At 48.3% G+C, this 13,696-nt stretch overlaps 1 protein-coding gene across 1 annotated transcript; it reads right to left on the reverse strand.

Moving 5' to 3' along the window:
- Nucleotides 1-472: 472 nt before the first annotated feature.
- On the reverse strand, nucleotides 473-13,414 carry LOC146042191 (nicotinamide N-methyltransferase-like). Its single transcript, XM_083162115.1, has 3 exons — nucleotides 13,264-13,414; nucleotides 1,204-1,411; nucleotides 473-1,052 (listed from the first exon to the last, which is right to left on the reverse strand). Exons 1-3 carry the CDS (start codon nucleotides 13,412-13,414, stop codon nucleotides 632-634), a joined length of 780 nt encoding a protein of 259 aa, XP_083018241.1. The 3' UTR covers nucleotides 473-631.
- Between the last annotated feature and the right edge of the window lie 282 nt (nucleotides 13,415-13,696).

Genomic DNA, 13,696 nt, shown 5'->3' on the forward strand with positions numbered 1-13,696 from the left:
TGTACCATCTGGTGTGCATCTGCCTTTGCAACCCCTTTTTCCCTATATTTTAATTGTGGAAGGAAACCGGAGTACCTGGAGGAAACCAACGCAAGCACAAGGAGAATATACAAACTTCACACAGGACCATAGTGGGGATAGAACCCATGACCTCAGCGCTGTGAGGCAGTAATGCTAACCATTACACCATCCGTACTGCTCTGCATTGGCATGCGCAGGAACTGCCATGGGGTTGCCACTATGGCCTCTCTGCCACCTGACTCTCCAGTACATGGACTGCCTGTTTGAGTGGCCAAGGTGAGCAGTCTTTGAACCTTAATTCAGTCCACATGCAGCACTGCAAATTCCCTTGCACTTTATTATTATTTACAGTGTCTTATATAGCGCAGCAGATCCCGTTGCGCTTTACAATAGTAGACAGCGATAGGCCAAACTGGGTAACAACAGACAGACTTGGAGGTAGGAGGGCCCTGCTGCAAGCTTACAATCTATAGGGATATAGGAGGGAAACCCAAGGACAGGCACCAGTAATAGCATAGGTTGTAGGTCCAGAAGGGAAGCTATATAATACATAAGGGTTACGTGTTCAGTACCTTAATTTGATAGGTCGCCCTCTATTTGCTCCCCAGCCTTACTTCTCTCTGTGAGCCGCTATAACATGCACTGCACCATAGTCAACAACGTCACTGTCTGCTGTTCTGTTTTTGACTACAACGTGGTCAACAACGAACCCTTTATTAGCGAGAGCATTCGTTACAAAGTTCTCATCATAGTCCAATACATGTAGCTTGTCCTGCCCAAGCTTCAAATAGGTTGTATTGAAAGTACCCACCAAGATCAGGACTCCATCAGGTTTAAGCAGCTTCATTATTTTCCTGAGATTCTCTATATATTCGTCTTTGTCCTTGCTGAGGTCAAGCAGCCATGCAGTGATGACACAGTCCGCTAATGGAAGCACCTCCGGGTCTGTGAGATTCTCTTTGTTAATGTCACATTTCATGACTTTTGTCAATGCTGACTTCAATGGCATGTCGCCTTCCTGACACTGGTCACTGAAATATACAAATACAGACACAATAACAAGTGATACAACCTGTATCAAGTACCCACACAATCCCCCTGAGGTCTCTCTACACCTGAATCCTCACCACGATCCTGAAACTGGTATAGAGAGGTAGAGAGATGTTTGGTCAGATACGTTACCTGTTATCTTCTGGGCCTTCAAGAAATCCTGGTATGTGATCCCACTCAAACGCTCCTGTATGTGTGTTAATCCATTTGTTCAGCTCCATAATGCATTTCTCGGCGCACTTCAGCACAATAAACTCTTTGAAAAACCCACTGGCTGTATAGAGATGATGAATGAAGGATCCAGAACTAATGTCAATGAGAAGGTCTCCCTTAATGTAACCTGCAGGGAAAGATCCCAATGATCACAAAGGGCAATACTGTACATTACGCTATGCAGCATATACTCTGTAACTAGGTGATTAATCACACCCTATGGCCACAGTCGTAAGGGGCTCCGCCCGCTTAACCTGTGAATGTCTTTATTGTGTGGGTGAGGGTCGGGTGCAAAGGTGCCATTGGTGGGGAAGGTGCTTGTGGGTTGTGTGAGTGGCAGGGCCGGCGCCACCACTAGGCAGCTTTAGGCATTTGTCACTGGAGGGCGGTGGTGAGCTGAAGCTGAAGCAGCAGCAACAAAGCTCTCACGGAGGAGAGTAGGAAGAATAGGAAGAAGCTGGGAGCAGGTGAGTGAGCAGTTGCTAGGGTTGGCACCTCAGGCATCATCGATTCCTGGAGATCCCCCCACACACCACAAGTAAGTGGGCAGAGCCTAATTCAGTAAGTGGGCGGAGCTATGATTGCAACCCATGATCAGACAAAAAAATGGCAATTACACATAATGCCACACACCATAATACTCTTTACACATAATGCCACCCACCATAATGCCCATTACACATAATGCCACCCACCATAATGCCCATTACAAATTATACTGCACAATATAATGCCTATTACATATTATGCCACATAAGTGAAGCTAATCTGCATGCTCATTGCCAGGGGTTACATACTTCTTTCCAGGGGTTTCATTCTCATTGCCATGGAGATTACATGCTCGTTGGGATGGGGAGATACATGCTCATTGCTAGGGGGAGATACATGCTCACTGCTACGGGGACCCTTTTCTGTCCGCTACGTTATATGAAGAAATGTTTACCGTTCTGCTGGCCGGATGTATCAAGCTTCCAGAAGTATAGAGTGATAAACAGCCAGCTGATTGGCTGGCTGTTTCTCATGTTTTAAAGCTTGATAAATTAGGCTCGGAGAGTTTTAAAAGTCCGTCCCTACCTCTAAAAGTTTGACAGTCCCATTGGCTGTGAGGGGTCCTGCCAGATATGATAGCAAAATTTGGCTGCTGTTAGTGCCAGCTGCCTGGTTCTAAGGCCTACATGACTTTATGCCGACCAATTGTTCATCCTGGTGGTGGTGGCAGCTTGTCCCAGTCATTGATGATTGGCCGCACACGGGACACAGCACAACCGGGACTTTTAATCTCCCCATAGCCATGCTGTGAAGTCCCTCGACCGCAGGCTATCCCAGAGCAGGGGGAGGCAGGATCACGCATCCCCCACTGTGCACCCTGGGAGATGTAGTCCTAGCTGGCTGCTCTCAAGGCTTCCAGTGCTGCATCAGGAGGCTGTTCTGCCTTTTCCAGTCACCGGGTGAATCCTGGAATCCGGGTGACTGTAAAAGCCTCCTGGAGGGTTGCCACCAAATCTGGGAGAGGTGGCAACCCTAGCAGTCGCGTGGGTTCTGTGGGTGTGAGAGCAGGAATGGTGTGGGTGGGTGGGTGGGTGAGGGATGGGAGCATGGGTACTGTGGGTGGGGGAAGTACGTATGCGGAGTTGCTGTGGCTGGGTGCAGGCGTACTGTGGTTTGAGGAGGTGTGGGTTCAGGGTTGCCATGGGTGGATGCATTAGTGGGGTAGTGGCAGATGCGGGGTTGACGCAGGTGGGGGAGGGTGTCCGGTGGTGCTGTGGGTGGGGCGGGTGTGCTGCGGGTGGTGGAGTTGTAAGTGCGGGGGTGCCGTAGTGTGGGTGGGAAAGGGGTGGGTGCAGGGGTGCTGCAGTTAGGTGGGGGATGGACAGGGGTGTCGCCAGTGTTGGAGGGACAGGCTCTGGGTTGGAGTGTGTGACGGACGGGGTCTGGGCTTGCTTTGGATGGGTGAGAGGCCAGTACATGAAGCCTGTGCTTCATTCAGTACATGGAGTGCAGCGCAGGCAGAACAGCGGAGGCAATTGGGGGAAGGGGGAGTTGTGGTGGGCAAAATGAGCTGCTCGGGCCCTTCCCTATCGGCGGCCATGCCTGTGGCTGCCGATTCCTATGCTCACCAGGGACTCCCCATGAGATGCGCCAACATGACCCTCTTCAGGAAGGATACAATGCTCTGCTCCTACACTTTCCTCTTACTGTAGGATTGTTATCTCCTGTGTTGAAGCACCTTTCTTATCAATTAACCTGTTCAACACAGATGAGGATAATCATACATTAAGAAGAAAGTGCAGGAGCAGAGCATTGTATCCCTCCTGGAGAGGGTCATGTTGGGAGGTATGGCACCCGGTCGCAGAGGAAGACTTAAAAACAGAGATAAGTGGGCGGGGCCAGACTGAAGGGGGTGGAGTCAGCACTGTGCTGGGCAAGCCTCTGTTTCAATCGTTGTACCTTGTTCTCCAGCACTAGTAGCGCTGCAAGTGTGACGAGAGCGGCAGGCGGAGGGAGTCACGTAGCTGGGGAGGGGCACAGAGGCTTCTGTATGTGCTTTTTTTCTCCTCTCAGTGATAATAATACACGTTACTGTGTAGAAACACATTTTTTCCTGATAGGAGAATGGGGAGGGTCAATCTCGGCAAGTGCTGCGATGATAGGCTCTTAGCCCCCATCTGTCACTCTATGACTCCACTCAGCATTATACACACAGTCACAGAGTGACAGATCTGAGCTATTATATAGGAGATGTGATGCATACTGTACCTCAGGGGCAGGATTTTCAGAAGGGGGTTTCCAGAGGGGCGGAGCAAATCACGGAGATGGACACTTAGGTGACCCAGTATATGCCGGGTCAGTTAAAGTATTATAGATAGACCAAATGTATATCAATAATAAATATATATATATATACATACATACAGGGGCATCAACAGCAGTGTAGGCCCCTGGGCATAACAATGTATTGGGGCCCCTAACGATCCTCTAGCGGTAGGGGTGGGGGAAGCTTTGATGTCCCGCGGGTGGTAGGGGGTATTATATCAACAGCTCAGAGGAAATTACTGATCCAGGTCCTACATGCTAATTACCCCTTTACTGCACAGATGGTGGGAGATGAGGTGGGAGAAGAGGGCATTGGGCTGAATGAAGGGGCCCTGATACATAACTTCCAGGGGGGGGGGGTAGAGGATGTTTAATATGCAGAGGAGGGGTGTATGGTGTAGTGGGCTTATTATTCATAATTTTCTGATGGGAGGACAGCTTGCTTGACTGCAGATATCTCCTGTTCCCGGAAATAAATTTTGGAATTAAAAACTAGAGAATCCCACCTACCAAATGGTATTGGGGACTAGGGGATCAGAGTTCAAAGAGTGCCAAAGAGTATATAAAACTACATACCAGGTGTGTGTAGCTGGAGTAGTAACCAGCTGCTGGAAGGCTGATATCTCTGGTTTTCGGAACAGTAGAGGCAAGCTACTATCCATCAAAGGGGGAGGATCACAGCTTTTGGAATATACCCTCAGAAAAACCGTAAGTCAGACATAACCTGAAAGATCTTACTGGGAAGAGTAATTAACAGGCTTGGATGGGGACCAGAGCTTTGAAGTCAGATCTCCGGTTCCCAAGGGCCGATTTTTAAAATTCTTATACCCATGGAAAGAGGGGACCCTCAGCTTTCAGCCTAGGGCATCCTGGGGATACTCAGAAACCCCCCCTGCGTGCGTTACTGTACCTCACAACTGTCCCAATCTTCTCAGGACCATCCTGTTTTTTGAGGGTCAATCCTGCATCCCGCTCCGAGCTGGCTGTGTCGTGCAGAGGGGGGGGGGGCAGTTGGGAGTTCCCTGTGTTACTCACTGTTCTAATTAGCAAAGCAGCAGGGAATAGACACTGTGTCTATTCATTGCAGAGAGGGGATGGGGCATTGGCGCTTGCCGTTTTCCCTCCACTACCTCCAATGTTGGGAGGTATGGCGATGTGATGGGTAAATAACTAATTCTCAACATTCCTGCTATAAAAGATGGATGTGATATAAAAGGTCAACAGCCTTTACATCTACCCCAAAAGTTTGACATTCACAAGGTCAACATGTAAAAAAGGTATCAAACCTAACATTGAATTGTGTTTCTGTGTCTTTATGTGTATGAATTAGCAGCTTTTGAAAGAATATACATTTAGGAGAATATAAATAACCAAAAGCGGTTGTTTCTGGTCATAGCTGGCCAACTTCCGGTCCCCATTCTCCTTTCTACCAATGCGTTTCATGCACAAGTACTTAATCACGGATGGTGGTTGATAGAGGACAGACTTCTTTTATGGTAAAAAGTGTTCAATAAACTTTATTATCTCTTTCTAAAAGGCATTCAGTGACCAGGAAGTGGTCATCATTTTTGGTGACCAAAAAAATTACCACTTCCTGGTCACTGAATGCCTTTAAGAAAGTGTTAATAAAGTTTATTTAACACTCTTTACCATAAAAGAATGATCTCCACTAACAGCCATCACCCATGATAAAGTACTTGTGAATGAAATGCGTTTGACGGAAGGAGAATAGGGGAATGGAAGTTTGTTTAGCTGTGACCGGAAGTCACGCTGGAGATAGCCGCAGCCAGCAGAATGAGGCCGGGGGAATGGAATTCAGCCCATCCCAGCAAGTAGAATACGGTCAGTAAGCCAATACCTACAATCTATGTTACTGCATGGCATATTGACTGGCTTCTAGTAACCCAAATATCTCACAAAAGCGTATAAACATTACGCCTGCGAAGGTTATATATTTTATTATTTTTAGATCATCAATGTTTAGTATTGCTTACACGTAAAGCACTTTTGATTACATATGTACATTGTTACACAGTTACATATTTACATGATAGTAGGTAGGGCTGAATAAAGACTTGTGTCCATCTAGTTCAACCTGGGTTTTAATAGCTTATCCCTTGTTGTATAGTATATTCTGAAATTTTTAAAGACATATTAATTTTGTTATTTGTACCCGTGGATGTTTTTAACCAATAAATGTGTATCCAGTCTTATTTTAAACGTAATTATAGTGTCTACCGACACCACTTCTCCAGGAAGAGAGTTCCATAGTTTGACTGCTCTGACCGCAAAGAATTTTTTTCTTCCAAGGGAACAAAATCTTTTTTCTTCTAATCTAAACTCGTGCCCTCGTGTCCTAGATTCCTGTCTAGCAGAAAAAAGAGTGTTCAACAGTTCCTTATATTGGCCCCTAATGTATTTATACATGTTGAGCATGTCCCCCCTTAAACGTCTCTTCTCTAGTGTAAATAGACCCAGATTGCTTAATCTCTCCTTGTATCTTAAATTCTCCAATTCCCTAGTAAGCTTTGTTACTCTTCTTTGGATTTTTCCAATTCTATGATGTCCTTTTTATAGTGCGGGGCCCAAACCTGTACTCCATATTCAAGGTGTGGTCTAACCAATGATTTGTACTGAGGCATAATTACTTTTGAGTCCCTAGTTTCCATGCCCCTTTTAATACATGCTAGAATTCTGTTGGCCTTTTTTTGTTGCTATGTGACATTGAGCGCTACACCCCAGTTTATAGGATGACAGTGTAAAAAGGTCAACAACATTTTTGACACATAAAAATGTTGACACGTGTTTTTTATGTTTTGAGGGTGTCACATTCTAAATCACATGAAAACCCAATTAATGTACTGCACATCCCTCCCCCCTCACATGGCTCTCTTCACTGCTAGCAGTTTGCTTATCATAGTCCATGTGGAGGTTAAGTACAGTAGGAAAAAGTAAAAAAATGCTAATACATTTTTAAAAAAATTGTGCCAACCACATATATCTATATTTACGCCTCCTTTGGGGTCTAAGTTCACCACTATTTTGGTAACACTATCTGCTCGGCTATAGAGTCTTGTGTGCAGGGAGCTACAAGTGGTTGATAGTTGACTGTTCCTTATTAGAAGGAGACTGTATGTGCCTGGAATCGGCTACTGTTGGTTTACAATACCCAGAAGAACCTATAATGAGCCACAATGTGTAAAAACCTTTATAAAACATGTTGAATTGTAAGGGCCTGATTGCACGTCACCAGAGCGCTCCCCCCAGGGGGGGGGGGGGTGTTGATGCGGCCTTCCAGGGGGGGGGGGACCTGCTCCAACTTCCACCCTCCAGCGGCCGGCGCCCTAGGCAAATGCCTAAAGCTGCCTAGTGGTGGAGCCGGCTGGCCGGCCTGTCTGATTGATAATGTACAGCAGTCTCACACATGCAAAGTCACAGGCAGAGCAGTCTCTCTCACATGCAAAGTCACAGGCAGAGCAGTCTCTCTCACATGCAAAGTCACACGCAGAGCAGTCTCTCTCACATGCAAAGTCACACGCAGAGCAGTCTCTCTCACATGCAAAGTCACACGCAGAGCAGTCTCACACATGCAAAGTCACAGGCAGAGCAGTCTCTCTCACATGCAAAGTCACACGCAGAGCAGTCTCTCTCACATGCAAAGTCACACGCAGAGCAGACTCTCTCACATGCAAAGTCACAGGCAGAGCAGTCTCTCTCACATGCAAAGTCACACGCAGAGCAGTCTCTCACATGCAGTCACACGCAGAGCAGTCTCTCACATGCAAAGTCACAGGCAGAGCAGTCTCTCACACATGCAAAGTCACACGCAGAGCAGTCTCTCACACATGCGAAAAGAAAAGAGAAGAAAGACACAGCGCCTAAGATTGCCCATTGTATTTCACAGGCAGAGCAGTCTCTCTCACATGCAAAGTCACACGCAGAGCAGTCTCTCACATGCAGTCACACGCAGAGCAGTCTCTCACACATGCAAAGTCACACGCAGAGCAGTCTCACACATGCAAAGTCACAGGCAGAGCAGTCTCTCTCACATGCAAAGTCACACGCAGAGCAGTCTCTCTCACATGCAAAGTCACACGCAGAGCAGACTCTCTCACATGCAAAGTCACAGGCAGAGCAGTCTCTCTCACATGCAAAGTCACACGCAGAGCAGTCTCTCACATGCAGTCACACGCAGAGCAGTCTCTCACATGCAAAGTCACAGGCAGAGCAGTCTCTCACACATGCAAAGTCACACGCAGAGCAGTCTCTCACACATGCAAAGTCACAGGCAGAGCAGTCTCTCACATGCAAAGTCACACGCAGAGCAGTCTCTCACACATGCAAAGTCACACGCAGAGCAGTCTCTCACACATGCAAAGTCACACGCAGAGCAGTCTCTCACATGCAGTCACACGCAAAGCAGTCTCTCACATGTAAAGTCACACGCAGAGCAGTCTCTCACACATGCAAAGTCACACGCAGAGCAGTCTCTCTCACATGCAAAGTCACACGCAGAGCAGTCTCTCACATGCAGTCACACGCAGAGCAGTCTCTCACACATGCAAAGTCACACGCAGAGCAGTCTCACACATGCAAAGTCACAGGCAGAGCAGTCTCTCTCACATGCAAAGTCACACGCAGAGCAGTCTCTCTCACATGCAAAGTCACACGCAGAGCAGACTCTCTCACATGCAAAGTCACAGGCAGAGCAGTCTCTCTCACATGCAAAGTCACACGCAGAGCAGTCTCTCACATGCAGTCACACGCAGAGCAGTCTCTCACATGCAAAGTCACAGGCAGAGCAGTCTCTCACACATGCAAAGTCACACGCAGAGCAGTCTCTCACACATGCAAAGTCACAGGCAGAGCAGTCTCTCACATGCAAAGTCACACGCAGAGCAGTCTCTCACACATGCAAAGTCACACGCAGAGCAGTCTCTCACACATGCAAAGTCACACGCAGAGCAGTCTCTCACATGCAGTCACACGCAAAGCAGTCTCTCACATGTAAAGTCACACGCAGAGCAGTCTCTCACACATGCAAAGTCACACGCAGAGCAGTCTCTCACACATGCAAAGTCACACGCAGAGCAGTCTCTCACACATGCAAAGTCACACGCAGAGCAGTCTCTCACATGCAAAGTCACAGGCAGAGCAGTCTCTCACACATGCAAAGTCACAGGCAGAGCAGTCTCTCACATGCAGTCACACGCAAAGCAGTCTTTCACATGCAAAGTCACACGCAGAGCAGTCTCTCACACATGCAAAGTCACACGCAGAGCAGTCTCTCACACATGCAAAGTCACGTGCAGAGCAGTCTCTCACACATGCAAAGTCACACGCAGAGCAGTCTCACACATGCAAAGTCACGTGCAGAGCAGTCTCTCACACATGCAAAGTCACACGCAGAGCAGTCTCACACATGCAAAGTCACACGCAGAGCAGTCTCTCACATGCAAAGTCACAGGCAGAGCAGTCTCTCACATGCAAAGTCACAGGCAGAGCAGTCTCTCTCACATGCAAAGTCACAGGCAGAGCAGTCTCTCACATGCAGTCACACGCAGAGCAGTCTCTCACACATGCAAAGTCACACGCAGAGCAGTCTCTCTCACATGCAAAGTCACAGGCAGAGCAGTCTCTCACATGCAAAGTCACAGGCAGAGCAGTCTCTCTCACATGCAAAGTCACACGCAGAGCAGTCTCTCTCATGCAAAGTCACAGGCAGAGCAGTCTCTCTCACATGCAAAGTCACACGCAGAGCAGTCTCTCACACATGCAAAGTCACACGCAGAGCAGTCTCTCACATGCAAAGTCACAGGCAGAGCAGTCTCTCACATGCTAAGTCACAGGCAGAGCAGTCTCTCTCACATGCAAAGTCACACGCAGAGCAGTCTCTCTCACATGCAAAGTCACAGGCAGAGCAGTCTCTCTCACATGCAAAGTCACAGGCAGAGCAGTCTCTCACATGCAAAGTCACAGGCAGAGCAGTCTCTCTCACATGCAAAGTCACAGGCAGAGCAGTCTCTCTCACATGCAAAGTCACAGGCAGAGCAGTCTCTCTCACATGCAAAGTCACAGGCAGAGCAGACTCTCTCACATGCAAAGTCACACGCAGAGCAGTCTCTCACACATGCAAAGTCACAGGCAGAGCAGTCTCTCACATGCAGTCACACGCAGAGCAGTCTCTCACATGCAAAGAGACACGCAGAGCAGTCTCTCACACATGCAAAGTCACACGCAGAGCAGTCTCTCACACATGCAAAGTCACAGGCAGAGCAGTCTCTCTCACATGCAAAGTCACAGGCAGAGCAGTCTCTCACACATGCAAAGTCACACGCAGAGCAGTCTCTCACACATGCAAAGTCACACGCAGAGCAGTCTCTCACACATGCAAAGTCACAGGCAGAGCAGTCTCTCTCACATGCAAAGTCACAGGCAGAGCAGTCTCTCACACATGCAAAGTCACGTGCAGAGCAGTCTCTCTCACATGCAAAGTCACAGGCAGAGCAGTCTCTCTCACATGCAAAGTCACAGGCAGAGCAGTCTCTCTCACATGCAAAGTCACAGGCAGAGCAGTCTCTCACACATGCAAAGTCACAGGCAGAGCAGTCTCTCTCACATTCAAAGTCACAGGCAGAGCAGTCTCTCTCACATGCAAAGTCACAGGCAGAGCAGTCTCTCATACATGCAAAGTCAAAGGCAGAGCAGTCTCTCACATGCAAAGTCACAGGCAGAGCAGTCTCTCACATGCAAAGTCACACGCAGAGCAGTCTCTCACATGCAAAGTCACAGGCAGAGCAGTCTCTCTCACATGCAAAGTCACACGCAGAGCAGTCTCTCACATGCAAAGTCACAGGCAGAGCAGTCTCTCTCACATGCAAAGTCACAGGCAGAGCAGTCTCTCTCACATGCAAAGTCACACGCAGAGCAGTCTCTCACACATGCAAAGTCACACGCAGAGCAGTCTCTCACACATGCAAAGTCACACGCAGAGCAGTCTCTCACACATGCAAAGTCACACGCAGAGCAGTCTCTCTCACATGCAAAGTCACAGGCAGAGCAGTCTCTCTCACATGCAAAGTCACAGGCAGAGCAGTCTCTCTCACATGCAAAGTCACAGGCAGAGCAGTCTCTCTCACATGCAAAGTCACACGCAGAGCAGTCTCTCACATGCAAAGTCACACGCAGAGCAGTCTCTCTCACATGCAAAGTCACAGGCAGAGCAGTCTCTCTCACATGCAAAGTCACAGGCAGAGCAGTCTCTCTCACATGCAAAGTCACAGGCAGAGCAGTCTCTCTCACATGCAAAGTCACACGCAGAGCAGTCTCTCTCACATGCAAAGTCACACGCAGAGCAGTCTCTCACACATGCAAAGTCACACGCAGAGCAGTCTCTCTCACATGCAAAGTCACAGGCAGAGCAGTCTCTCTCACATGCAAAGTCACAGGCAGAGCAGTCTCTCTCACATGCAAAGTCACAGGCAGAGCAGTCTCTCTCACATGCAAAGTCACAGGCAGAGCAGTCTCTCTCACATGCAAAGTCACAGGCAGAGCAGTCTCTCTCACATGCAAAGTCACAGGCAGAGCAGTCTCTCACATGCAAAGTCACAGGCAGAGCAGTCTCTCTCACATGCAAAGTCACACGCAGAGCAGTCTCTCACACATGCAAAGTCACACGCAGAGCAGTCTCTCACACATGCAAAGTCACACGCAGAGCAGTCTCTCACACATGCAAAGTCACACGCAGAGCAGTCTCTCTCACATGCAAAGTCACAGGCAGAGCAGTCTCTCACATGCAAAGTCACACGCAGAGCAGTCTCTCTCACATGCAAAGTCACACGCAGAGCAGTCTCTCACACATGCAAAGTCACACGCAGAGCAGTCTCTCACACATGCAAAGTCACACGCAGAGCAGTCTCTCACACATGCAAAGTCACACGCAGAGCAGTCTCTCTCACATGCAAAGTCACAGGCAGAGCAGTCTCTCACATGTAAAGTCACGTGCAGAGCAGTCTCTCACATGCAAAGTCACACGCAGAGCAGTCTCTCACACATGCAAAGTCACACGCAGAGCAGTCTCACACATGCAAAGTCACACGCAGAGCAGTCTCTCACACATGCAAAGTCACACGCAGAGCAGTCTCTCACATGCAGTCACACGCAGAGCAGTCTCTCACAGATGCAAAGTATAACTGCTATGGGGCCCACAGCTGAATGGGGCCCACCTTATCTGTCAAATAACATGTGCTGTGCTGTATGTATTTTTCACCCTGGCTGGTACATAGAGCATACCTCCCAACAGTCCCGATTACAGCGGGACAGTCCCGAATATTAGGGCCTGTCCCGCTGTCCCACCCGCGGTCGGCAGTGTCCCGCGGTGAGGGGGGGCTGTTGGGAGTCCCCCGTCGGCTGCTAAGCAGCGGGGAATAAACGCTGTGCACATGCGCACAGCGTCAATTCCCGCAGCCAGGGGGCTGGGGGCATGGCTAGAGGCTCATAGAGCCTCTGGGTCATGCCCCCATAGCGGCAAAATGGGGGCGTGGCCTCGCGGAAGAGCCGCAAGTATAGGCCACTCCCCCGGAATAAGGTCACCCCCCCGGAATTTTCGGCGCGACTATGGCGCGCAGCAGCTACGTCCCGCCTCGGGGTCGTCACAAGTTGGGAGGTATGATAGAGGCACTTACAAACTTTTACTATGGGGTCTACAAACATCCAGTTAAGCCACTGGTACCAGCACTGCACAGAGCGCATATTTATCATGTATAGATTGGCACTTTTAGGGGAACATTTACTAAAGGTTCTAAAAAGGAAAAGTGGGGTTGTCACCAATACAAACCAATACTTCTGAGGCAGTAGAATCTGATTGGTTGCTATATTTACCTCTTTGGGGTTTACTCAATCTCGGATTACAACTGTCAGAAAGGCCGTGGGTTGTTAATTCGACAATCCACTGCCAAAACAGATCCCACTTGTTTTAAAGTCTGATCTTTTTGTGGAAATCTGCCTTTAATGCTGTCGGGAACAGCAGCACTGAGTAGGTGACGGGGGATTTTTCCCTGTATGAAATAGCGCCCAGGATTGAATACCACCCTTATTCGGAATTCCCTCACACACTTCTACACCTCATGCACCGTCACTTAGGATTCAGTATACATACATACTTACCCTCTTTGAAAAGTTGGTATAAAGCCATCATTGGAAATTTAATGACATCTTCTGCAAAGGGCACTTCTTGTCTATTGGCAAAAAAGGTTTCCAGATGTTCTCTAGAATTCATGCCGTCATCATGATAGAATTTATGGCAGCTGGAATCCATCTTGTCCTATTGTATCAAAGACTGAACGACTCTCATACTGTATCTTGCAATCTCTTTTATATGACTGGTCCAGGAACTCTGTTCATATTCACCCGGACCTGGTTATGTATATTCATGAGGAGCCGGAACATAAATATTATCAAATTGGATTATCATCCTCATTAGCTGTCATGGGAAAGCAGATGACGGGGTGATTATCTCTAAAAACAGAGAAATTATAAACATTTAGCGTTGGCTATACAAAATATATGTATAGGATACGATTTATCACCTTTGTCTACT

Source organism: Crinia signifera, chromosome 19 (genome assembly GCF_055691185.1).
Source record: "Crinia signifera chromosome 19, ASM5569118v1, whole genome shotgun sequence".
NCBI classification, from domain to species: domain Eukaryota; kingdom Metazoa; phylum Chordata; class Amphibia; order Anura; family Myobatrachidae; genus Crinia; species Crinia signifera.

Bases quoted from the DNA above. Each gene is read 5' to 3' on its own strand.
- LOC146042191 (XM_083162115.1), bottom strand. From the start codon at position 13,414: ATGGATTCCAGCTGCCATAAATTCTATCATGATGACGGCATGAATTCT. The intron at 1,412-13,263 runs GTAAGTATGTAT...CTTTCCCTGCAG, and splicing joins ATACCAACTTTTCAAAGAGG to GTTACATTAAGGGAGACCTT. The intron at 1,053-1,203 runs GTAACGTATCTG...TGTATATTTCAG, and splicing joins GAAGGCCCAGAAGATAACAG to TGACCAGTGTCAGGAAGGCG.